The 26,522-nt window shown below is 47.4% G+C and overlaps 1 protein-coding gene across 6 annotated transcripts in view; it reads left to right on the top strand.

The window, feature by feature from the left end:
- Positions 1 to 26,292, top strand: part of WDR59 (WD repeat domain 59) — a 49,980-nt gene extending 23,688 nt beyond the window's left edge. For 3 of the 6 annotated variants that reach the window (XM_075715310.1, XM_075715311.1, XM_075715312.1), the window contains 14 exons: positions 1,487 to 1,611; positions 2,497 to 2,661; positions 3,467 to 3,562; positions 4,972 to 5,128; positions 6,415 to 6,484; positions 6,772 to 6,925; positions 16,736 to 16,869; positions 18,319 to 18,400; positions 19,781 to 19,893; positions 20,973 to 21,120; positions 21,211 to 21,283; positions 22,837 to 22,963; positions 23,406 to 23,548; positions 24,659 to 26,292. In XM_075715310.1, coding sequence (XP_075571425.1) covers positions 1,487 to 1,611; positions 2,497 to 2,661; positions 3,467 to 3,562; positions 4,972 to 5,128; positions 6,415 to 6,484; positions 6,772 to 6,925; positions 16,736 to 16,869; positions 18,319 to 18,400; positions 19,781 to 19,893; positions 20,973 to 21,120; positions 21,211 to 21,283; positions 22,837 to 22,963; positions 23,406 to 23,548; positions 24,659 to 24,894 — 1,823 coding nt within the window. In that variant the 3' untranslated portion in view covers positions 24,895 to 26,292. Of the gene's footprint in view, positions 1 to 1,486; positions 1,612 to 2,496; positions 2,662 to 3,466; positions 3,563 to 4,971; positions 5,129 to 6,414; positions 6,485 to 6,771; positions 6,926 to 10,678; positions 10,736 to 16,735; positions 16,870 to 18,318; positions 18,401 to 19,780; positions 19,894 to 20,972; positions 21,121 to 21,210; positions 21,284 to 22,836; positions 22,964 to 23,405; positions 23,549 to 24,658 lie in introns of those variants that run through there. The other 3 variants (XM_075715309.1, XM_075715313.1, XM_075715314.1) reach the window with 3 other exon arrangements.
- The last annotated feature ends 230 nt before the right edge of the window (positions 26,293 to 26,522 follow it).

The raw sequence follows: 26,522 nt of genomic DNA, 5'->3' as shown, positions 1-26,522 counted from the left end.
CAAAGTCTCCATTTTATATTAGTAAAGCACTTTGGGGGATCTTTGAAGAGAACAGCACTCTGCAGATAAATCAGAAAGCCCACCAGCTGTGCCTTCAGTGTACAGCTCTCCTCACTGGCTGCTGCCTATAAAGGATCTTTAGGGATCTAAACAAATACATGGGCTTTTGGGAATTGGAAACTAATTGGAAGGGAACAGGTGAGATGACAAAGAGAGGGTACTACCCATATTGGGAACCTCAGAGATGGCTTTTCAGTAAGCTGTGTGGTGTCTTGAGCTAGAAATAGTTATCTTCCCTGAGAGCCACTGATCTTCCTTTAATCCCTTTTTCAGCTCCCTTTTGTGAAGTATATCTAAGCACTACAATAAAATCGCAAACAGGAATGAGTAGCTAAGCATCCTACCTATGCAAATTCAGCAACCCACTGGGCAACAGCAAAACCACATATATTTGTCCCAGCAGCGAAGTCAGTAACTTTTAGGCAAACGCCTGTAAAAGGACAGCTTTTTCATTTCTTGTCATTCATTTTTTTTGCTAGGAATAGTCTGTGCAATATGACATTGCAAGCGTGAGAATGACAGCTGAATAACCAGAAATTCCCTTGTGTCCTTCAAACCATCATCAAAAAAATACACTTGGTCTTCTTAGGAAGTGGTGCCACAGTGAAACTCCCGACAGAAGGAGCTTTTCCTGCCCTAATGGGGGGACATAGCAAGGTACGAGGCAAAAGCCAGGCATGACTACAGGCAGAGACCAATTCTTCTGAAACTCAGTCAAGTTTGCTATCTTAATCATAATTCCTTGTCTCCTGCAGCGCTTGCCTGGCTGTTTAAATGTATTCTGGCCTTCAGGAGTTATTGCCCTCCTGAAAACTGTTGGAACCGGACAGCTAGACTCAGCATTTGGATGAGTCTTTAAAGACCATTAAAGGACTAGAGCAACATTAAATGCAAACAGCGGCTATGAATGAATTAAGCCTCTACTAGGGCCAGAAATACCCTCTTCTCTCTCCCAAAGCATTATTATGCTTTGGAAGCATTCCCTGAAAGCCAAGACTGGTGGGGTGTGAGTCCCAAAGACCAGAGCTCCTCCTGGAGACTGCTTTGGCAGCAGTTCTTTCCCGCTGAACGAGATGCCCCAGCTCAGCTGTTTGTGACTCTGGCAGTACTGTGTAGGGAGGAGAAGGGGTCTCAAATGAGTAGAGACAAACCATTTTGGGCTGTACAGAGTACAGGCAGCTTCTGTAACCTTCCTGGGAAACCTGTGTGCAGAGAGAGTTGTTTTTTTGAAGAGCAAGGCTCAGAAGCCTACCACTAAACAACAGCTGAGACCCTCCAGCTCCCAGGTCTTTGCCAGGTAAAACTCATACCTCTGTGTGTCAGAAGAGCAGAGGAAAGCCTGCTGTCTTGGCTGCCTCCTGGCATCGTGTGCCAAAAGTCTGTCTATTATAGCTTGTCTCAACCTGTTCTCCATCTTTCCTGTCAGCCTTAAAAGAAGATTTCCTGAATGACCCCCTGGTGGGAAAGAAAACGGACCAGCTTGGGCTACCTCAGACACTGCAGCAGGAGTTTTCACTAATCAATGTGCAGATCCGAAATGTCAACGTGGAGGTAAAGGGTTTCCTTTTTCTGGCTTGTTAGGAGGGCATGTGGGCAGGCTGGCTTATTGGAGTTTTTTGAGGGAACCTTTTTTTCTGCAGTAACTGCTGCCTGTAAACAAGGTTTATTTTGAGCTGTAGAGATCCTCTTGGCCAGGGGTAGTAGGAAAGAGGATAATCCGAGATACTGGGAGTGAGGGAAGTATTTCAGCACAGTAAGTACGCTGGCGCTGGTCCTGGGAAGGCTGGATGGTGTTTTCCTCTCTGCCTAGACTGCAGAGTGGGAAGTGATTTGTTCCACTACATGCAGCTGATCTCATTTCAACTGTTTCTGAACCTAATCTGCTGAGCCCTCCCTATACTGCACTCTCTCCCTCAGTTTTGACATCTCCCTTGCACGCCAAACCCTCCTCTGTGTGTGGAAGGTGGCTGGAGGCACAGCGCTGTACTGGGACAGGAGGCTTGAGGCAGCTGCCTGTCTCCTTTCCCACCCTGTGGTTTCATGGCTCATAGCACGATCCTGATGTAGTTTTCCGAGACAGTACTGTGTGATCTTAGATGGTGCCTATTACTGCTGCACTGGCCCTGGAGCTCTCCACGGCCAGGTGAGGTGGGCTGAGGTGCAGTGGCTGTTGGGAGCAGAGCCTGATTCCTGGCACAGTCTGGGCTGACTGTAGTCTCCAGGTGCTGGGATGCTGGACTGGCAGTCTGGTGGTGCGAGTTGAGACTGTCCTTTTCTGCCTGGGGTTTTTTGCTGTCACTGTGCTGCCCTTGAGAACAGCATGACTTTGTCTTATGGGTGTGCAGAGGAATCAGCCCCTCAGCATGAATTTAAGCCACTATAAGTTTAAAGGTCCTTTGAGATCTAACTACAGAGCAATTGCTTTTCCTCACACAGATGGATGCGGTGAGTCGTAGCTGTACGGTCTCAGTGCACTGCGGCAACCACAGAGTCAGGATGCTGGTGATGTTCCCTGTCCAGTATCCCAATAACGCTGCACCGTCCTTCCAGTTCATCAATCCGACCTCAATCACTGCCTCCATGAAGGCAAAGCTGCTGAAGGTGTGTGAGGAGTGTACACTGTCTTTATAAATATACAAATGCTGGACACGATGTCTATCTTACTAATACAGAAAAACATCTGACCTTGCTGAAGACATACCACAGGTCACTTTGAACTGATACGTTGTAGAGGTCCTAGGATGAGGTTTTTGTTGGGCTTGGAGCCTAGTGTATGCCTTTCTCCACTCATGCTTTTGAACATGTGTTCTTCACTGCTACTGTATTCCTGTGTGATGCGTATTGCCTGAGGATCCCTAACATCCTTCTCCTCATGCAGTCGCCCCCAACCCCAAAATGACCAGCTAAGCATCCAGCTGCAGAAAGATAGTATTTTTTGAGCTGGGGTGTTGCTTCCTGCTCTCCTGCACAAACTGTTTTAAAAATGAGGAGACTTTTTACACATGCCCTGCTAATTCCAGACCAGGTGTTTGATCATCTGGTGTTAGGAAGTCCTGTTGCTGATGAAATCACTTCTGCAGCAGCAGGTAGATAGATCAGTTTGGGTTCCTCCCTGAAAAAAACTGATTCAATTTGCCACAAACTGGTATGGAACATATGGGCTACAGTAGTATAGAAGCCCCAATCCTGGCTCAGTGTGCTGAATCTACGTGAACCCTCAGCACTCTGATCAAAGCTCACAGTCATTCCTCAAAGCAGACAGCACGTCAGTGTGGCTCCAGTGGATGTTATGGAATGTCTTTGGCCTCTCTGGATCCTGGCATTTTAGTTGTTCTGCAGACAAAAAAGGATGTGGGGAAGGTGTGGATATAACCATGATTCAAGCTGCATCTTGTATATATTCCAGATATTGAAAGACACGTCTCTGCAGAAAGTGAAGCGGAACCAGAGCTGCCTGGAGCCCTGCCTGCGTCAGTTGGTTTCCTGGCTGGAGTCTGTTGTGGTATGGAGAACTGCGTGGGCTTTCTGCCCTAGTTTGTTGTCTTCTCCCACATCCCACACTTCTGACTGTGCAGTGAGAGTCCGGCCTCATTAGACGTCTAAATAGACCCCTGTGACTGGCCGTTACATTTGCGTAAGCACTTCTGGTTAAAGTTGAAAGAAACTGAGCAGATGATTAGATTTGTTTTGTTTCTGAAAATCAGACCCTGAAGGTTTGTTGCTTTGGGGAACTCTGCACACTCACTGGTATTCAGGTTAGCAGGAATGACAGGGGGTTGGAGCATCTTAGTGGTGCATGGTAGCTTCCCAGCTCAGCGTATATCTCACTGAGTGCCAAGGCATGGTTATCGCCTGTGAGAGAAGATAAGAGGCCTTAGGGAGCTGATGGATTCGTTCTTGTCTGAAAGGCAGTGGCGGATGTCTTTACCTCCTCAGTTCTAGTCAAAGATCCTGCTAGTCCTATTCTAGGGTCTTTATTTTATTCTATCATAAAAAGAAACTGTGAAAGTCTGTTTTTTCTGAAGCCTTGTGCTGAGGTTTTGTAGGGATGATACTGCAGATAAATTCAGTCACACTTTGCCCTTAGCTGAGAGATCTGTGATACCTACTCATCATCCCAGTGTCAGGTATTATGTCTGTGTGTGGGTGAAGTGTACCAAAGTGTGTGTTTTTAGCATTTAAGGGAAGATTGGAGAGTCTCCTCAGGTTTCTTTTCCAAGAGGCTTTGTTTATTTATCACAAATAAAGGGCTTTTTTTACATGGAAAGGCTTAATTCTGTTTGGTTTCAGCAGTAATGTTGTAAGAGTGGGAACTTTCTCCATTGTATGGAAATCTGATGACTCAAATCAGGCGCTGCTGCCTTTAAAGAACTCCTTTAAACCTAAACTGTAGTACTCTTTATCCAAATAAATGCAGATTTCTGGCAAAATTCCTATGGATAGGCCTGAGGTCCCCCAGTATTTCACACCACGTGCTTTCCTCACCTCAAGACTCCTAACCTGCATTTGACCCCCGCTCAGTTGTGTGGTATTCCTATTTAAGGAGACTTTGTCTCACTTTCATCACTGAGGTATCGGGTTTAGCTCAGCTCCCTGTGTTGAGAGTCACATTCAGAGTCTGAAGGTCAGATTTTCTGTATTGTTTCACCCCAAGTTAAGCTCTGTGTTTCAACATGGCTGTGGTGGGAGAGAAATCTCTGGACAGAGCAAGCAGCCAGAGAAGCCCTTTCCTCAAAGGTAAATGTGCTTGCATTTGCATCCAGAGCAGTAGCCATGCTCTGTGCTTGATCTGCTCAGACTCAAAGGACAAGCACCTTCCTTGAGGGTGCTTGGCACTGCAATGTCCAGTGCTACAGCTGGGTTTCCTTCCTGTGGCAGCAGGAGTGTGACATTGGGTAACTTCTGTTTCAGAACCAAGAGGACAGCACTTCCAGCAATCCCTACGCTTTGTCAAACTCCGTAACACCCCCCTTGCCCACGTTCGCCCGGGTCTCCAATGCCTATGGCTCCTACCAGGACTCTAACATCCCATTTCCACGGACCTCTGGAGCCAGGTTCTGTGGTGCAGGTTAGCCCCATTGCTGATACGTTACAACAGCTACCAGGGGAATGGTCTTTTTAATATCTTGGGGAACACTTGCCTCTGAACAAGACAAGGCTTTGGTCGCTGCCATGCAATGAGTAAGAAATGGTAGTAAAGTAGCAATGCTGTGATAAATTTATAGATAATGAGACTAGGTAGCAACTGTTTGGAGTTGGTATTGCATGTGGGATTTTAGGATTTGGAAATCCAGGACTAGTTGAAGAGATGGCCTTTGGCTTGTGGTATGCCAGAGGCATTGACAGACCTTTTATGGAAGACTGGGAATAGCTATTTTCCTTGCCTAGTTCTCTCCTACCAGCATCAAACTGCTGGACATATTCTGGCTCTCAGTCTTCACAAAATTACTGTCATTTAGGATTGAACTTAATCCTTGCTGAAGCCATATTCTTGTTACTAACCACTCTTTTCTCATTCTGCACCCTTTCTGTTGTCCAAAATAGCTTTCCCAAGGTTACTGGGAAACTTCTGCTCAATGGGAGATGGGGTACAATCATGTACAGGTTTCCAAGAGAGTGTGTACAGTGCAAAGATCATTCTTAAAAAACAGGTTAAGGTCTGAGTAAGAGCTGTTAAGTTTCACTGAGCTGTTTCAGTTGCAAGCATGTCTCCTCCAGACCTGACCGCATCCCAGTTCAAGTATGTTTTGAAAGCCGCTTTTCGTACGGGCCTCACCGAATTCCCAGCAAAAGTAAAACAGAGTAGTACTGCATTGAATAGGCTCAGTGAAACCTGCTAAATCCTGAAACTCTTGCAAAAGTGGGTGGCTGAAGACACTTGAGATGCTAACAAATGGTGTAAGGTTTGTGAGAGAGTGCTTTGGAGTTGGCTTCAGGTGGCTTGGTTATCCTTTTGAAGAGGAGAGTCATACAAGCTGCAATGGTTTCTCTGCATAGCCAAACATCACCTCACTTGCCTCTGGAGTATCAGTGCTTGACAAGTTCTAGTGAAGAGTTAAAACATGAGTATGTGTTTGCTCATTTTCTTTTACTGTCTTTTCCCTAACATCTGTAAGCCACTTGAGATAGTGCTTTGAAGACAATCATCTCAACGAAACATGCTCTTTAATGGCTTTGCAGGGAGTGGATTTGGGTTGAGAAAATGTGGTTATCTACTTGTAGTGCTCAGGGTAGTGGATAGGCACCCAGCCCCTTGACTCCGATACCTTAAATGACCACGTTTCCCTGTGTAAACCACCCCTGGGTAATCTACTTCTCGTTGTATGATCTTCATGCCATGTCCTGTCTCTTCAGGGTACCTGGTGTATTTCACAAGACCCATGACCATGCACCGTGCAGTGTCCCCAACGGAACCCACACCCAGGTGAGTACCCTGCAATGCATTTTCGGTGTGCTGCCGTCATGGGCAGGAAAGCAGGAGAATATCAGATCCTACACTGGAGCTACTGACTCTCAGCAAGTACTGACCTCTAGTGTTAGCTGTGCCCTCGACACAGAGATGCTGGTCTCGTGTCACTGGCCCTCAGCAGACCCCTTCCTTCAACACACCTGAAACGTTGCTAGCAGCTTGGGTTAGTGGAAATGTCAGCGTGAGCTTCCAGGGCAGTTTGGTGGGTGAAAGCTCCTGAAAGTGTGTTCTCTTGTTTCTAGGTCCCTGTCAGCTTTATCAGCGTACCATAGTGGCCTCATTACTCCAATGAAGATCCGCACAGAGACTCCAGGCAATCTGCGCTTGTACAGTGGGAGTCCAACACGCAGCGAGAAGGAGCAGGTCTCCATTAGCTCCTTCTACTACAAAGAGAGGGTAAGTACCAGACCAGAAAGCCTTTCCTAACACTTCAGTTTTTGTGACCTCTATTCCTTTCATATAGCCGTGAGCATTGCTGGTAACAGAAACTTCATATTTCTCTCAAGAACACATCCTTTTACAGGCAGCTCTGTAAAAATGCCACATGGATTTACCTTCTATTAGTAACTTCTTTACTGATCCTCTCTAGCATTTGACCTGCTTATTTTGATATCTCTCTACACTGACCATCACAGCTTCCTGTCTCCTTTTGCATTACATAGGGTTAAAATCTCACACTTAAGAAGTTGTAGTCTCCAGATAAGTACATGTAGGCAACTCTGCTTTTCTCCGCACTCCCTGAGGTACATAACTGCAAAGGGTTGCAGCTCTCTGCATCTTACTGACAACCTCTCCTGGATTATGGGTTGTATTTGGGTTATTTCTATTACAGATGTCTTTTTCAAGGATATGTGCCCCTTTGGACTGTTTTAAACAAAAATCATTCCTACACGATTCTCCAAAGATGTTGCAATCCACGTACTTCTGGTTTAGGTGTAGGTCTTGCTGTCGTTGCTGTTTACAAGCAAGGCTTTGGGGGAGAGTGGGATTGTTTCCTTCCGGGACATAGTGGGTGAGGAAGACCCGTTGGTAATTGTAGGGTGGCCATAGGGTAGTTCTGAAGCAGTTGAGGGCCCGGTGTGCCCAGAGCAGATGCTGTGGGAGTAATAGGCCATGCAACTTGCTCAGAAACAATTTCTCTGTGCTTCAGCAGGGGGTGAAGTGGCTTGCAAAAAACATAGTAAGCTTCCACCAAGAGCCTGAGAATTTAGGGCATTTCAGTAGTTTGCTTGCTATCTGTGCTGAGGGCATTCATCTGCTGCAGCAATGGAGAGCTTCCAGGTACCCCAGGGAAAACCAAGGGCTGTCTGCACTCTGCTGCAGTGGAGCTTGGGAACTCCTGTGCTGGGAGCAGAGGGAAAGTCAGAGCCTTGAGCTCTCATACTTCCTGATGAGAAGGTCTTGATTTTTCTAGTAGTGCTGGACATGACAGCCGACCCCTCTGGGACTTGTCCTGCTTACATGATGAGAGTTAGTCATTACACCTACCAGCCATGGGGCGACTGTCTCTCCCTATTGCAAGCATTGCCTTCATACAGACCCCAGAAGACTCTTGGAGTCCCCATTCTGGGTTTTTTCCCTACACAGACTTCTTTTTGATGAGAAGAGAAAATGGTGCTGCCTGGTACAAGAATTTTGCAGCCTGTTCTAGTCTTTGCAGTAGAGTTTATTTAAAGAGCTACCTCTGTCCTCTGCAGCATGCTTATCTCTGACACGCAGCTCTCTAAGATGACAGACAAGGCTAAAAATAACATGTAGAAGCAGCTTGGTGCAATTTCATGTGACCTGTCACCCCAGCCCTTGTATTGATGGTGACAAGATTTTTGTCAGGGGGTGTAAAAAGGTTGAGAGAACAAAGCATGTGTGTAGCCATGTCTACTGAAAGCCAGAGAAAATTCCTGTGTTCCCCTTCCCCCTGCCAAGGTATCTCCTCACATGCTGGGTTGGAAGAAGTGTAAGGGCCCTAGCAGGGAGCTAGCTCAAATGTTCTTGCAGATGAAATAGTTTAAAAAAACCAAAAAACCCTGTATCTTTCTTCAGCAAAGGTTTTCTGATTCTTCAGGAGTTGATGTCATGGCCTCTATTAGATGAATGCTACATATTTTTATGTCATTTCATTGTGAGGATTTTAAAAAGCCCAGACTCTGAGTCTAGTTAGCTCCTTACTCTGAAGCTTGGATTTTATATTTGCATTAAATAAAAATTGAAATTTTATGTGTTAAACTCTCATGTTATGTAACTTCAGCCCTAAAACTGATTTTGTCAATGATAACCAGGTATTGAAATCCCATGTAGCAACCACTGGCATTGCTACCATTAGCAAACAAATGGAATTTGCCCATTGCTAGACAGGAAACGTGTCATGTCCCCATAAAAGCAAGGGAGCTGCTGAACCCAACAGAGGTCTCCTTAGTAAACCAAAATGAAAATAAATCTGGCACTGAGCCTTTCTGTGCTTATTTAAATATGCGTGTGTGTGTATATATGTGTATATATATACATATATCTTTCTCACTTTTTGTTCACACATGCACACTCGTCCTTTCTTCCTCCCTCTTTTTCACTCCTTAAAAAAACCCCAGAATAGTAGTCAGGAGAAAGGAGAGGCTGTTTTATACTGTGGCAATGCCATCAGTGTTTCAAACCTGGATGTCTCTTAAAGAAGGTGCCATGGCTGTGTTTTTCTCCCCCAAGTTAGAGGGTCATGCCAGTGGGGACCTGGGGACAGCTCAGCCTTGCCTGAGGGACAGCTGTACACAGGAGTGGTGACAGCAGTGTCATCATGCATCGGGGAATTTGGCAGGGCTTGGAAACTGCTGCTTCTCAGGACATCCCTCAGGCTTTGCCTGGTGCCCACCTGGTTGCAGACCTCTCAGACTCACAGCACATGGGAGTGTAGGCTGGCAACAGTGACTGCCTACAGGAGAGCAGGACTTTGTGGAGGAACTGAGCTTAGTTTTGCTTCTTCTCCACTCTACCGAATTTCCTTCAACTAACCCTTTTCTCCTTCTCTTGTGAGGCCTGGTGGAGGAACCTGTAGCACAAGGCTGCAGTCTTCTCCTCTCTCTTTCTGTGGGGCCCTGCAGCCAGCCTCACGCCTTGGCTCCCTGACTGCAGGGTTCTCCCAGCAGTGAGATGCAAGGGAAGGTAGAGGCTGAAGGCATGGCTGATGGTCCTGACTGCCTATCATCAGCTGGAAATAAATGTAAAATACATTGCACACGACACGAATTTTTATTGTGTTGACTCTTACAGAACTATAACAGAAAACTTTTTTCAAGTGAGTGCACAGTAATGTGCTTTGAGAGATTCCATTTATTGTTGCTATAATACTGCATTGAGTACTTAATGAAATGTCTGTAAGTTTGTAACGAAGCCTCCTTTGGAGCTATTCTGCATAGTCAGTCAGTGAATTTGATTGCTCACTCAACCTGAATGAGTTCCTCATCCCATAATGACAACTTCCACACAGCCCTGGCAAGTAGCAGGGTCTCTACATCTCTTCTAATATCCTGACATGTGGCTTTTATTGTTTAAAATGAAAGTGAACAGTTACAGCAGGTTCCAGTGAATGAAGTCCTGGAGGATGCTGGACGTGACAGGGATATCTGAGTAATCAGGAGTGTTTGTTTAGCTTCCTGCAGATTTCTGTGCCATGGCGCTGGACAGTTGTGTTAAAAATCACGCAGTTTGCACTTAGCTGCCTTCCTCGTCAGCCCAGAGGAGTAAAACTGGTTAGAGTAGGAGCCTGGCATGTGGGGCGCCAGGGTGTTGTCCTCTGCTCTACTGTCAGTTCATGGTATGAACAAGGTCACATGAAGCAGTTCAGTGCTTCTTGCAGTAATACAACTCCGTGTGGAAGACTTTATTCAGATTTGTGGTTGCCGAAGTCTTCCACAGAGGCTGGTGTGGGGCACAGACACAGCAGCCCTTGCTTTGCCAGGGCTGTAGGTAATGTTGTGTAGTACAATTGTGTATGGCTGAAAGGGGGGATCGTGGTTTGCAACTGTTTGTTGTGTAACAGAACCGTTGGGAACAGTATCTTTTATACTCTGCTGGTTCAGGGCACTTTTCAGTTTATTTACCACTGTCTTTAATTTTCTTGGTGTCTTTCTTCCCTTTTCCTGGGTATAACGTTTTCACATACAGATGTCTCCTCGCTCTGCCCGGCGACGTTGGTCCATACAAGCAATTAACGACTTCCCGGTACTGTGCGCTGTGCTAATACTGTCCTTGATATAACCCTGTCTTCTGCCCAAGGGCCCAAGAATAAAATGCCACCTGCCTGCCTTTGAGTAACCTGCACAGAGGTGGGGGACTTGCACTCCACACAGGGCCTAGGGCTTCAGTAACAGTGAATGCATGTGTAAGTGGACAGGAGCCAGATGCTGGTTTGCTGGGTACAAATACTGACCTACAACATGCCTATTTTACCTGGCCTAGCAGTTAGGAAAGGATGCCAAGGGGTAGTTTGAAGTGTAGAAAAGATCAACCCCTAAGAAACAGAGAGTGCACTGCAGAGGAGCTGAATGATCATTATGCACCATCAATCAACTGATGAGACTGACATTAGAGCACCTCATTTCTGAAAAAGATGAAGCCTTGCTGGAGAGGAAGGATCACTTAAGAGCTGTGGAAGAAACAAATTGGTTGAGTTGCTGACAATGATCTGTCATCTCATTAAAATGAGCTGCCTATTCTCAGTGCAATGCACCGTAAAGTCTTATTTCCTGGAGCAACAGATAGAATTTCTCCTTAAATTGTGATCTGCTCCCAGCCCCTGGAATCACACCACCCTGCATTCAGTTCGAGTGGTTGCACTTCCAGGCACCCTGGCAGGTACTCCCTCCTCCTGGCACCTGCCATTCTGAGACTGCTTTGGCAGGCGTTTTCCATTAGTCCAGTCCCTGTGTCCCTCAAGCTTGAACATCATTCATGTGAACGTCTTGATGATATCAGCGTTGCTCAAGTTGTGCTGTAAATTTGGGTAATTATTATCTCATCACTCATCTGCCAAGCATAGGCAAAGCTTAGAAAACTCCATTTCAATTTAAAGATGATCTCTTTAGGTCTGTTTTTCTTAATGTCTGTGTGAACAACTGGTTTTACACAGCTGCTGTCCTTCATGCTATCTCTTCATAAGACAGCAGGGAATAAAATAAAATCCTGTAACACCTAATTTAACATGGTATAATAGGATCAAGCCGTCCTAATTACAACAGCTCTAAGACTATACTAGCAAATAATAGGTGAAAGAAACCAGAAGTAATCTACTTGACTCCGTCAAGGCCTTTTGCAAAGAGCTAATAAAGAAATGTGAGCAGTGGAAGCAAGAAATGAAGTTCTATCTTGGATCAGGAACAGACTGAAAGAAAGAAAACCAAGCAAGGAGCTTGCCAGCTTGTGGTGTCATAAATTGTGGTGCACAAAGGGCCACTGCCTTGGAAGGAAGAGCAAGTAGTGATGTGATAAAGTTATAATTTTGTGTAACATATACTTAAAAATGATGCATGGATTAGTCCAAGCCCTGAAGGATTGATTGTATTCATGGATAACCTTTGGAAGAGGCTAATTACACTTTCTAAAGTGGGCAGTGGTGCCCAAGGCGAAGATGCAGGCATGCACAAAGAGATCTGTGCAGACCAGGTGCCTGCCTTCTGGAAGAAGAGCTCAGCATTGCTCGAGGTGCTCAGGGAAGCAAGAGCTTAGCAAGTCTAGAAGGAATAATTCCTCCTTCTTTCTAGGTAATGAGTAGCCTCCACTTCAGAAATGCCTGTGCTTCGGGGCAGATGCCATCTATTAATTGATGGAAGCTATAAGGAAATATTCCTGCTGTGGGGCACTTGATTCAAAGTGCCTCAGATTTTTTAGGCCCTTTGTGGAAGGTGCCTGGTACTGTGGGAGATGCTGGAAATAGTAAATGTTGATTATTTTGAACAGAAAATCCAGGCAGTGCTGCATGACCTGCATGGGGGAGTTAACCTGTAGGCAGCTGTTCAGAATAAAGGAGCATAGCTTTCTGCAGGGAGGCAGCAATTTTTAAATGTTATTAAAAAAAAAAATTAGAAGCAGCTGAACCTGACTTTAAGCAGGTTTAACTCTTTGTTTTGTAAATACCTTTTTGCAGCTTAATCTTTGGCATCAAGTCTGTTCCCTTCTGTCCACAACTTTTCCCTTTGCCCTACTAACACCAGTTTATACCACAAACCTTGCAATTTTGCATATGCTTATATGAGACAGGCACTTTACATTTCACGATGCTACTTACAGCACTGCCTGCCTCAGCAGGATCCAAAGACACACACACCCAACTCTTCAGTATCCTTTCTGAGAAGGCATGCAGCATTTTGTAACTACTTCTGCTGAGTGTGCAGTGATGATGGTGGTTGCTACGAAGCAGTTGGTGGCTTATTCTTGGGCTATCTGGTTCTACGTGTAACCCATTTACTGCCATCGTTATCACCTTGGATTGCAGCAAATTACAGCCTTGGGTATGGTAGTGCAGGTGCAGGCTGGCTTTTTTAGTCATTATTCAGTGCTGTTCTCCACTGTCACCTCCAAACCCATGATTTGTCATAAATGCTCTGGTTTCTTTTCTTCTGGTGCTCTGAAGCCTTAATTTACTATCTGAGTCTTAATTTACTATCACTGTAGCTATTTTCTTTCTTTTCTTCCTCTCCTTAAACTCTCAGGAGCAGCTGGGTAGATGCAGTTCTCCTTGGCATGGATTCTAGGCTGCAGAAAGAGCTAGAAATGTCGGGGGCAGTGCAGAAGACCTGTGTCTTTGACCTTCAGCTGTCAATAGTTAGCTTGGTGCATGCATGTTGATTTCTGCCTCAGCTCCAACTGTTATGTTCCCTACTCCTCCCCGTGACCTGTGCTCCAGCCCCTAGGAAGAGACATATTTTCTGTTCTACTCTAATGCCCATGAGCCTCGATGACACCTTTTGATAACACCATAGTGGGAGCTTCTCCTGGGAGGAGAGGTGAAGCAGAAGGGAGAGAGGAACCTTGTGGTGGACCTTGGCCAGACAGACCCAAGCAGGAGCTCTCCTTGTCTCTGGTAATCCCTGTTAAAAGTGCTCAAATACTGCCTGGTGGAGAGCTACTCCTGTAATTAACACCAGCAATTATTTGGTTCAAAGTAGAGCTTCTGCTGTCAATGGTGATGAGCTTTACCTCATCCATGATGGTTCCCATACTTCTGATCACAGTTTTTTGTAACACTTTGTTGCTGTAGCGGAGGTAAACCTGAACTGCAGAAAACCAGACATTTTTTAATGGTGACTCTACGTGTGGCTTTATGATTTTCTTCTGTCGCAGCTCGAGGGGCAGGAAGTAGTGGTCATGGAAGTGTAGTACTGGCAGGGCATATAGCCATCAACTGACTCTACTCCAGGAGCTGCAACAGTAAAGAATTAGGGCTTTCTTTTTTGCCAGTAAATAGGCAGTGCTAAGAGGAAGAAAACAGGACGATTTTGTTTTGAGTCCAAGTTTTCAGGGGGTTCTGATACATTTAGTGTCTTCATTTGTCTGGTGATATGCTAACAGCAAACAGTGGAAACCATTCATGGGATCTCTTTTCCATTCCCATCCTCATTTGTTGTCATTCTCCTCCTCCAAAAAAAAGTGAGTGAATTACCTGTGGAAAGTGATATGTGTTGTCCATGTTTCTAGTCTTTGAAATGCCTGTTGGGAGGCTTCTTCAGTCCGCTCCTGCAGAGGGCAGGAGCAGGTTGAATCTGTTCCTAATGATGGGGCAGAGAAGCTGTCTCGTTCAGAGGGAACTCTCCATCGGCTGTGAGTCCTGGAGGCAGCTGGCTTACAGATGGTCAGGAGGTGGCAAGTTGTTCTCCAAATTACCTGCTAAGCTCTAGAAGCCCTTGGTGATAGACCTGCAGAATGTGGTTCTGCATCTGCAAGTGTGGGTTCAAATACCTGCTCAGACACAGCACAAATAACAGCTTTTGTTGTGAGAAGCCTGGTAGCCCTTCCAGGACAGTGCCTGAGCTCTTGCCCTGATGGCATGTTATTGTGCTGGGGCTCCCAAGCTTTGCTCAAGTATTGGTTTTGGCAGCATCAGCAGCTCCTCGCTGCACCTAGGAGACAGCAATTGGCTGCCCTGATGAGGGATGAGGTACAGGTGCCACTGTTATTTGGGAACCTTATTGTAATACAGCCCACATCCTTCAGCATGGGAAGAGTAGCTATGTTTTCAGGTGTTATCAAAAGAGGTATAGTCTGCATGATGGCAAAAGAGCCAGAGCTGATCCAGACAGTGCCTTGATTGGAGTTGAAGGACTGAAGAGAGTTTGGTCTCCCACCTGACCATGTTCTAGCCACCTTCCACTGCATAGCAATTCTCAGCTTCAGAGTGATGTAGCAGATAAATACGGCAGGCAAATTCTGCTTGGATGAATTAGGACTTGAGGGGATGTGGCAGAGAACAGAATCATGCCCTAGTCAGCCAGCTTTTCCATAGCACTGAATGCCAACAGCCCTGTTTCCACCAGCGTTTGGCATTTCTGAATACTGGGCAGCATGCACGCTCTGCTCCTCTTTACTCTGGGGAGCAGTGGAAGATCAGGGGAACTAGTGATGCTCTGTCACGTGGGCATCCCTGGAAAAATCCACCACCTCCTTGAAGTCCAAAACACCTTCTTCACTTACTGTCAAGCCTGTGCTTGAGCCTCTGAGCCTCAGTTACCCAGTGTCCAGGGCGACCTCAGGAGCACATCCTTTTTGCTTCTTGTGGCATGTGCTAGTAGTATGCTCAGCACGGCAAGACCTCCTCAGCACATTGCCCTAAGCTTGAGCCAGGCAGGCAGTGAAGGAGGAATCAATTTCTTAAGGTTATTAGTTTTTTGGGATTTTTTTAAAAGGGCATTTTGTGCCTGTGATAAGCCTGCCTGGGTTCTCACAGGACTGCATGATCATGGTCAAAGGCAGTTTGGCACCCAGCCATCCCAGAGTTGGCCTGACATCCACAGTAGAGGTGACCCTGCTTGCAGGCCAAAGACTTGCCCTTTCTGTAGCCCAGCCTGCTCTTTAGGAGCACCGATGTGCTGCTTGTGTGAGCTCTGCCTGCCTTGCAGAGCCATTGGCACAGGGCTCTTTTGCTGGCCCCTTCAAAGGGGCTGTTCTGCTTTGGATAGGGGTGTAGGAAGCCCCGCTGCAACTGCCTCAGGACACCCTCCATTGTTATGGACATTGTTAGGAGCATGGACTCCGTGTGTCAGTGAGAGAACACGCCACAGGGGAGCAGCATTGCAAAGCATCCTTCGCTGCACTTAGGAGCCCCTAGTAGCAGCCGTCGCTTCCCTCGGTAGAGCTCCAGTGCCTTCTGCCTGTCGTGCTGCCGTACATCCTCTCATCCCTCCTCCTCACCCTCCTAGAGCAAGGGCTGGAAGAAGCCAGGATACCAGCCAAATACTCCACAGTGTTTTATACAGCCAAGGTAGCTTTAAGCAGGTTGGCATTAAGGTGGCCTCTGTGTCTGTTACAGGGAGTATTTGGGAATCTTGGCTTCTTGGCTTTGTTCCCTTGTGTTGATTCCTCTCCTTTCTTCTCCCCGCCACCATATGTCCTGAGCCAGCTGTAAGTAGCTGTGAGCATGGTAGCTAAGGATCCTTGCTAGGAAAACTTGGGCCCTGCTTTATCACCTGCCAGTTGTTTGTTTGACGCTGTTGATAAAGCAGGAGGTGGGAGCCCTGTCCTGGCGCTAAACAGGGGTGTACTCAAACACTGAGAGACCAAAAGAGACAGTCTGGAGCTGTCAGCTTGCCCTGAAGCTAAGAGCAAGCAGAAGCTGTTGGCTGAAGTCAGCAGTGGTCTCTGTGCAGAGGGTTCCCAGACCAGACCTCTAATGAGAATGATAATTGAACTGTCCTCCTGCCAAACCTGCCCAGGTTTGATTGGCATCCTGATGCTGATTTGTTCTCTTATTGGCTTTCACAGGGGAACTCACAAAATACTTTTTGAGTGGGTTTGACCTTGAGCTCGCTGCCTTGACCTGCTTTTCACTTCCCACAGATGGAGATGCTTGTTCTCCTGGGCATGTCATGGATGTTTTCCAGGGTAACACAGAGCCTTCTGAAAGGCAGGTTTGGGTGCTGCTTGCATTACTCCTGACCCTAGTGCTTTGTTCCCTGGCCCAGGAAGTCTGCTGTCCTCCTCCCCAGTAACACATTGCCATTTGTTCTGCAGAAATCAAGGAGGTGGAAAAGCAAACGAGAAGGGACAGATGCCAACAACCGACCCATCAAAGCCGCCGGGAAAGTTATTATCCAAGATATTTCCTGCTTGCTGCCTGTCCACAAGCTGCTAGGAGAGCTCTACATGTGAGTACAGCCTGGCATCCTTTCCCAAATGAAAGCAGCCGTCTTTGGCATTGCTGTGCTTTAATCCTGAAATCAGTCAGAACTGATCTTTGAATGTTTCCTTACCTTCTTCCTCTGTTCTTGCCTTGCTGCTTTTTTACAGTATCCCTCTCTACCTGTGAGAGGGGACTTGTCTCCTATAAATCTGAAAAGTGTGATGGAAGAAATTTGTGATGGGGTATTGTACACAGAGTTTGAAAAGGTGCTCCAGCATCATCACTGCAGGTTCAGGTTTTTGTCAGCTAAAGAGAGAAATTATCAGTACAGATTCTTTTCAAATCTCATGTTAAACTCCACACTTGAATGCACAGGCTTAAAAATCCCAATAAACGCACATTCTCATACTATAAAACTGTTACTAGCTCATAAGGCTTTTAAATTCTGGAAGCGTTTGGAGTGCCCCATTCACTTGGAGACCTGGTTGTACATGACAGTGTCTATACAGCAAGTTCTTCTGCTTTAATGGAAAGGATGGAGAAGTTCTGTTTGTTTTGTTTAGTGGTTTGGGTTTTTTAAAACAAGGAGCTGCTTTTTCTAAACTGTTTAATTCAGATAGTTACAAAATCTCTGTTCCTGAATTTTTGCTTCCTTAGCTTTGGTAATACTATCTGGTCCTTCACGGAATTTCCAGTCTATGGACATTCAGGGAAGAAGCAGGCTTCCCTTCTTAAAGAAGGGGGAGGAAAAAAGAGAGAAGAAATCTTCCTTCTCTCTTTTTTATATTATTAAAAATAATGTTCTTTAAAAAGACCTGTTGGACCTGCCTTCTCTGGATATCTCATGTGTAAACAGCCTGACCCTTTTCCATTTGCTGTAAGATCTTAAGCAGTAAAAGTGTCAAGTGTCTCAGGAAGATTTCTGACAATAAGCAGAAAAGCCTTGGGAAAGAAACATGGGTTTGCTCAGCCCACCTTGCCAGCCTCTTGTAGACTCCCCGGTGGGTGCATTATCCTACTGGGGAACAGACTGAAGACCAACCTGCTTCTCTGCAGCGTACTGCTGTCTCCCTCCAGGTCAGTCAGAGCAGACCAACAGGCTGAATGGGAACAGGACCATGTAACTGATGGCACCAGCTTTAGGGACAAGAATGAATCTTGGCTTGGAGTCCTGGCACAAGTTTGGTCCAATACCTCCTTGGAAGCAGTGCATCTTAGGATCAATCCCAGCTAGTTTGGAGCTGGACTTGATGTGCAGTGTGTTAGGGAAGATGAATAGTGGGAGTTGCCAGAAGGATGGCAGTGATCCCTGAATAACAGGGGAGGAAGGGATGGGATCCTGGTCATGCTTGCAGGCTCATATTGATCTGGAACTTCTGGGCTACTCACTGCTGCCAGTACCACTTTCCCCCATCCCTCCCCACCTTCACAGGTAATGTGCCAGCCAGAGCTGAGCTATCTCCTTTCTTTTTAGACTGAATGTGAATAATATCCAGGAGACTTGCCAGAAGAATGCTGCCTCAGCCTTGGCTGTGGGACGGAGGGATCTCGTACAGGTATTACAATGAATCAGACCTCTTCCTGAGCATGCTGTGCTACCCTCAAATGGCTTGTTCTGTCACCTTGATACCCCAACAGCCACCTGGGTTCAGCAGTTGTTCCAGGGAGTCGCTGGTTCGTGAACCAAGGCCTATGGAACAGCCACGGACGTGGTCTCTACCTCATTGACTCTTGGCATCAAGAGATTCCTTCCCAGGGCTGCAAGCAGATTGTGTTACGCCCTTTGCCAAACTGAGTGAAGCACATTTTTTAGGGAATTCCTGCAGGCAAAGTGAGGAATGCAGCCTACTTTTGAGTCAGCAAATGGAGTAACTGTGCACACAGTTGCCTAGCTGCTGTCAGCATTTTGATCAGTGATTTTGTCTTACTTATGTAACTGTTCCCATTGTTTGGTATTCATCTGCACTGGCACTGGGTGCTAACTGCAGCTAGCTTCTCCCCAGGAGAGTCTGAGCCCAGGGACCCAGCCCCAGAACAGGGCTGGCCACTTACCCTCAGCTAGCAATAGGAGAAAAATGGCTGGTTTGGGCCATCCTTTTTCCATGTGATTAGTCCATCGCAACAGGCAGACCATTTGACAGGACTCAGGAGTGCCTGAAAGAGATGAGAGTGGGCTGGCACTGCCAGAGGAGCCGATGCACCTCTCCTGAGCATTTGGCTTTTCCTAGACCTGGGCAGGGAACATGCATAGGCTTACCTGATCTAAGCAGAAGCAAACTCAAGCTGTTGTCTTGCTCCTTGGTGGGTTCTGCTAGACCAGGAGAGAGAAGGTAGGTCTAGTTCGCCTTTGTGCTTCATCTTGCTGTCTGGTTTGCCCACATTGGACCAGAGCTTCAGTGGAATAACTTCAGCAAGATTTCTCTAAGACACCTCTGTTTCTTGCTTGGTTTTCCCTGTCCCATGTAACTCTAGCCTGTATTGCAGCTTGCCTTATTCCTAGCGGACATGGAGGCTTGAGCTGCAGGTTACATGTAAGGCATGCTCTATAGCAGCGTAGGACGTGGTGTCTTTCCAATTTCCTTTCTGTGCTCTCTTGTACTCAGCCCTGTCCTTGTTTCAGTTTCTTTCCTGTTTGTTTCTCTCTGGGTTCACAGTGAGCAGCTGTGGGACTACTGACAGGTCTGTTAGACTATAGACTATTCTTCAAAGTTTAACCCAAACTCAAAGCAAGTGGGACAGGGAGAGCTTCGGGTTTGTGTTACTCTATGTATTATTTGTGACACAGAGGCTGAAACTGTTCCCTGCTGCCAGGGGGAAAAAAGAAAAAAAGCAAGCTCCATTATTATCTGTCTGTGAGTGAATTTGTGCACACCTATGCCCTGGGAGTGTGGTTATTTCTAATTGTAGCTTTGATGCTTTTCCTTCCTGTCTGCCAGGTTTGGTCACTGGCCATGGTAGCCACTGATCTCTGTCTTGGACCGAAGTCTGACCCAGATTTGGAGATACCTTGGGCACAACATCCATTTGGACGTCAATTACTGGAGTCCTTGTAGGTGTCTGAATGCCGGGGAGGGGTTGGGGAATGGTTGCTGAAGCAGAGCCCTCCATAAGTATGTACATTGTATGGCATCATTTCAGACTTGGAATAGTGCCACAGCTTGTATTTTTTTACTGTCTCAAGCCTGAGATGCATCAAGATGGGAAGCTGCAAGTGTGTTTATGACATGCAGGAGGTAGCATTTGGCCTCCCATCTAGCACCCAGGTCATCTTTGGCTAACATTAAGCAATAGGCCAGGTGCAGTTGGAGCTCTGCTTTCCAGCATGCCCACAATGCCTGACTGGGAGATTGTGGTTTTCTGCTCCCCATCTCCTAAATGAGTGTGTTGGTGCAGCTGATTTGGTCACCTTCAAATTCACTGTTGCCATATAGCATTACTGGGAAATCATTCCAACTGGTCTCAAAGCCAAATGTTAGCTGCAACTGCCCTCCTGCCAGTGAATCTGTTCAGGAGGGGACATAATTACATAATTAGTAATTGATATTATCTGTTGATATACCCTGTTTGGCGGCACAGGATTTGTGTGGTGTACTTTGCATACTGTTGCTTCACCTAGCTCTTTCCTGCTGTGTGGCAGCAGTGGGAGGGGAGCACAGGTTGTTCTTCATCACTCTCGGTCTTCAGAGCAATCCAGGAACTTCATAGCCATCCAGAAAACCTGTGCTGGGGTTTTGCCTTGAAATCTAGATGCAGGATGCTGGCATGTAGAGGGTTTTGTCAAAAAGACATTGTGGCTGGGGGTGAGTCTAATGGCTCCAGGTTTATATCCAGTTAAAATCAGTTCTGTGGAAGTTGTTCCTGAAGCTGCACAAACTTGGGATAATCAGGCCATGAGTACTGCTGGATTCCCAGCCTGTTAGGCCACAAGTGTTTTCAGGAGGACTTGGCTCCTTGAAGGTGTGATGGAAAAGACAACCCAGTCCTCTAGAGTGCATACACATCCTGTGGGCAGTAATGTGACCCAAATCGATTTACTCAACAAGTTTGAAATTAGTTGCCCTGGAGTCTTGATGCTTTTGCCACTGAACTCTGCCCAGTCTCATACTGTCTGTATTTTTCATTTCCCAGGCTGGCTCATTACTCGCAGCTCCATGATGTGCAGACCCTGGCCATGCTGTGCAGTGTGTTTGAAGCCCAATCCAGGCTACAGGGATGCCCAAACTCCTATGGCCCTTTTCCTCAGCGTGCCTCCAACCTGGCCTCCCACAGCCGATATGTATGACCACCATTTCTTTCCCGTTTGTCTTGGATATCTTTGATCATCTCATGTAGATGACATGATTTCCTCTCCTTTCCCCCTCAACAGCCGAGCTTTACTTCCTCTGGCTCCTGTTCCAGCATGTCAGATCCTGGACTTGGCACCGGAGGCTGGAGCATAGGTACTGAGGCCTGTGTAGTAAACAGAGAAATCTGCCTCCCTTCTGGCCTAGGTTTTAGATGGCTTCTGTGGAGGGGAAAGAAGGGAGTTACTACTGGCTGTGATTGCAGATGTGCTCTGCCAGAGCAGCTTTCCAGGGTTTGGCCAACGTGATGTGACTCCATGGCTGGAAGTGAGCAGGACTTACAGTAACCACATTGATGCTCTGGCAGTCCTGCCCCTTCTGACTTCTGTAGCATGCTGTCCAACTGGGAGAAACTGTTACAAATGCCCTAGACATACCGAGCTAGGCCCCTAGATCACAGGTTAACCCAGAGCCAAGAGCTCCCACTGCTACCTTTTCCAGTTGGAGACAAGTAAAGAGAGAGACCAGTTCATACCACTTTGTTTCCAGCCTGGCTATAGCAAGCACTCGGGGTGACTGCCTTGATGCTGCCTGGTGCCGTAAGCTTTCCATAGCCCTAGTGCTTTGCACAGTTTGAGGCTGTTATCCATGCCAACTACTCCTGATAATTTCCTTGTCCTTTATGTGCCTGGAAATGGCTCCCAGGATTAGCTGCTCCATCACCTGCCCAGGGATCAAGGTGAGGCTGACTGGCCTGCAGTTCCCTGGGTCCTCCTTCTTGTCCTTTTTGAAGACAGGAGTGACATTTGCTTTCCTCCAGTCCTCAGGCACCTCTCCCAGTCACCATGATTGTTCAACGATTATCAAGAGTGGCCTTGCAGTGTCATCAGCCAGCTAATTCCACAGGTTTCAGGGGAAGAAGCAATGTTGTGCTTTCTCCTGCCACTGGCAAAACAGCAGCAGTTGGGAAGGCTGGGTCTCAGTGGCATGAATACCTGCAGGCCTAAGGATGTTTTCTGCTGAGCCGTGAAGGTGTCAAAGACAAGTCACTCTTAAGGGCTCCAGTGTCAGCGTTGAAGCTGTTGGCTGATTCTTAGTGATATACGTGGCCTTGGGGCAGCATCAGCCCTGTTAGCACCAAAGCTGTAACTTTTCAGTGTGATATCAAGGCATCTGTGACATGGGGAAGAGTGGAGAATGGGGGTTAATGGAGCTGATGTTGTCTTCTAGCGGTTATTGGCACTCTTCTCCCTGCCCCCAGGGCAATCCCTTACATACAGAGGCCCCTTTACGTAACAGCAGCCCTTGTGATGAGAGTCCTCCCTGTCTAGGAAAGAGGAGCCCAGGCCTGCGGGGGATAACGTTCCCAAGCAAACTCCATGGGATTGGTTCCCTGGATACTTTTTGTCTAAAGTAGAAGGCAAAATGGATTTGTCCATGTTGGATTTCTCTGCCTGATGATCCCCATTCCCATCCTGTCAACAGAAGTGCAGTAGGAGCACTGGCAAGTAGAGGTTGGCACTTAGTTTTCTGAGGCAGGGCAGCGTTTGTAGGAATGCAGAAGGTGATATGACCATGTCTTAAAGAGAAAACTGGGGTGTGCGAATGTGTGGTCTTCTGTGCCTCCTTCCCCACCCCAGTTTTGACGAGGTTGTGCTCGTGAGTGCTGTGCTTTCTGAGGTATGCTCACAACCTTTTGATGGTTGCAGCAAACAAAGACACGGAGCAGGCCTCCACTCCCTGGTGCGAGTCTTCTCCGGATGACTTCCGCTACGGAAACCTAATGTATCCTGATCATCGGGAGCGTGAGAAAGACCAGCATGAGAAGAACAAAAGGTAGGTTATGGCATGCCTCGGGGGTATTCAGGGATGTGTCACTCTGTGCCCAAGTCAGCTGGAACTCTATAGCCAGGTCTCTGTTGATGCTGTGAAAACCAGAAGGAAAGTAGCACACCTGCTCCTAGACCTTTTCATTCAGATAGTCATTTGGAGAAGCTTCATACTGCAGATCAACTCTGTTGTGATTGCATATGATACATCTGTAAGTGGCTATGGTGGGGGCCCCAGAGGGTAGTCCACCCATTTGTCACACCCTTGAGCGTAGAACAAGTGAAGGCCAGACCAGTTAGTGTTCAGCAGTGTTTCAGCAACACGTGGGAAGTAATCTGCTGCTCTTCTAGAAATGTGAGCTGGTTGCATAGCCAGCACTGCAAAGAGGATTACAACCAGAGTCTCAGAGAGTCAGTCAGGTGGATGACAATGCTGTTTGTTCCTCTAGGCTCCTGGATCCTGCCAACACTCAGCAATTTGATGACTTTAAGAAGTGCTATGGAGAAATCCTTTATCGCTGGGGCCTGCGAGAGAAGCGGGCTGAGGTTCTGAAGTTTGTCTCTTGTCCTCCTGATCCCCACAAAGGAATTGGTGAGTCGCCGCTTCGGTCTGCTCCGGCTGCCTGGGCAGAGACACGGCTCTACCTCAGGGGCTTAGGAACATACAGTCAGCAGGTGGGATGGAAAGTGTCCATCGATCCTCCCAGAGGTTAGTTCTTGGGTGGGGATGAGGCTTGCAGATGTTGATTCAAGGGCTTTGTAGACTGTATCGTCTCTCCAGCGAAGCTAGAAACGCACATACTGCTATGCGAGCAATGTTTAGCTCTTTATGCTGATGGCTGTTCTTTATTCCCCCTGAATAAGAGCCCAGACATGCACTGTCCTAATCTCTGATTCTGGGCTGAAGTGTCCTTGCAGTGCATGCATAAAATTGCGAGATCTCTAACTGTGGGTGAGCTAGCCAAGAAATAGGCAAATAGAACGCCTCTCCCAAAATATTTTCAGTAGCGTAGCTTCCCAGAACTGTCACTTAAGGACAGCTTCTATCCTCTTCCTAGGCCTCTGGAAGAAGATGCACTTAACCTGGGAGAAGTGGGTGAGAGATGCCAGAGAATCAGCGGTTGCTTGCTTAGCTCTTGTTACAGTCTCACCTTGACACCAGGGACTCGTCCTGGGGAGTAACTGGAGTGAAAATTAGTGACTTTGACCACTGCCATTGCCCCTCCATGGCTAACAGTCACGACACAGATATAGCACGCATCAAGTGTGCTCTGTGCTCTCTCCATGATGAGAAACAAAGGCTGTTCTCGTTTGCTCTTAGTTACACTTCATAGTGATGTGAGACAGATAAGACCAGCGGGAAGCCTTTATCTTGGCAGCATGTGTTAGCATGTCCCGAGCTAGAAATCTGACACACATTCCCAGCCGACAGCAGGTTAGCCGTCAGCGGAATCGGTGGGCCAGTCTGTGCCCCAGCACACTGATTGCCGATGTCTTTGCTCCCATATGGACACCAAACTGAGACCTCTGTAAGATACCATTCTCCCACCCTGAAGGAGATTTGAGGCAGATCTCTTGGGTGTTGGGTTCAGGGAACTCATCTGTTGAATGGGGGGGGGGGGGGGTGTTGTATGCAGGGCTGCTTTGTCCAGGATTCTGCCAGCACTAATTGTCTTGCTCTCCGTTTCTTTCCTCCGGCCAGAGTTCGGCGTGTACTGCAGCCACTGCCGCAGCGAGGTGCGTGGCACCCAGTGTGCCATCTGCAAGGGCTTCACCTTCCAGTGTGCTATCTGTCACGTGGCAGTGCGAGGCTCCTCTAATTTCTGCCTGACCTGCGGACACGGAGGCCACACCAGCCATATGATGGAGTGGTTTCGCACCCAGGAGGTGTGTCCGACAGGCTGTGGATGCCACTGCCTGCTCGAGAGCACCTTCTGAGCAGTGGTGACAGCAGGTTGCCCGTGAACTGGATTTAATATTTAATGCCCAAGCCATGTTGAGTCAGCTCTGCTCCGCAGTGTCTGGAGGAGATGCCACGGGGAGCTGAAGTAGGATGTCCTGGCGGTGTGCTGCAGTGACGTTTACAAGTGCTTCCAGTATTCCTGCACTTCACAGGTTGCTTTCAGACTGATTTCACCAAACTCCCCGTGTCCATTGCTGGCGATGGATGCCAGACCAGAAAAATTGCTCTCCTGCAGAAGGGTGTATGAATATTGTCTAGTCTCTGTTGGGATGAGGAGGTGTTGAAAAGCTCCTTTGGAAAGGGCTCACCTGGCAGAGCCAAGCTCACTCCAGCTACTTAGTGTCTTTCCAGGTACTTCCTTACAGGGGCTCAAAGTGAGCAAAGTAGTCATCTTTGCACAGTTAAGGCAGAAATAATTCACAAACAACAGTGAGCTCTAAAGGCAAACAGTAAACTGTGTTCAAAGAGGAAATAGTCCATGGGACTGTGCTCAGAGTTACTTTTGGAAGCAACAGGGTCCTTATTTTGAATGGCTGTTTACATCGTTTAGATTGCCCTGTAAAGCAAGAGAATGAAACTACGTTTTTCAGGATTACTTCCTAAATAGCTTCCTACTCACTGATCAGTATCGGCAGCTGGTGTGAAAAGCCCAGCTGTGTGCCCAAGGTCACTCAGATTAGTTGCTTTCTTCCAGCAGTTTTAGTACCATTATTCTTAAGGTGTCTCCATCTCCTGCTCCGACTGGGTGATATAATGCACTTTAACCTGCCTGTCCCTGCCTTGTCAGTGACACATCCTGGTGACTGGGAAAGGCATCTGCCTTTTGCGTTTGGGATCTACACACTGTTTCCATGGATGGTGGCATCGTGAGGGCGTTTCGGAAAGCCTTTGCTTCTTTACTGAGAAAACACAGGGAGGACACTTGCTCCTTGCAATTCCTTTTGGCTGTTTTCTCCAGGCTCTATGGGGGGAATCAATGAATAATTTGAGATGTGCTGCCGGTGTGCTTGAGTGACGAGGCTCCTGAGCGCCGGGGAGGCAGCTATTTCTAGGGGAAAGGGGGTTTTGGAAGGGTGGTGGGATTCACGGAGGCAAAAGGTTGGTGCCTTTTCTTCCCTGTGGAGCTTCAATTGGAGAATGTACCGGATCGATCCGTCTGTTTGGGGCTGTGCCTGCTGGGTGCTCCCATCCCAGGGATGCTGCTGTGCCACTGACTGCGTGGTTGTGTGCACACCCTGAATGCGCAGCCTGTGCCTCTCCTGAGCAGGCTTCAGCCTGAGCTTTGGTTTTGGGCAAACGTGTGGTCAGGGATGAGCCCGCTGGAGTTACCCCCACCCTGCATCGGCGCTGATCCCTCCCTCCCACGCTTGCCTGCTGAGCAGGGCCACGTGCCATGCTCACGCTCAACCTTTGTGCTAACTCAGGCGGTGGGATCCTGCTGTGGAATAAACAGATGGTGTATCTTAAACATTAAAACTATTTTTTTAAGTGCTGTTCTGATAGAACTTGGTGTCGCTATGCTAGTTCTCCCTTCGTGGGGAGCCCCCCGCAGCTCTTTCTCCCAGCGCGGCAGTCAGCATTGCACCCCCTGGCTGGGCACCCC

The sequence above is a fragment of the Pelecanus crispus genome, chromosome 8, assembly GCF_030463565.1.
Source record: "Pelecanus crispus isolate bPelCri1 chromosome 8, bPelCri1.pri, whole genome shotgun sequence".
Taxonomy (NCBI): domain Eukaryota; kingdom Metazoa; phylum Chordata; class Aves; order Pelecaniformes; family Pelecanidae; genus Pelecanus; species Pelecanus crispus.
Note: the sequence above shows the minus strand (reverse complement) of the source record. Positions and strands in the feature narration are given on the sequence as shown.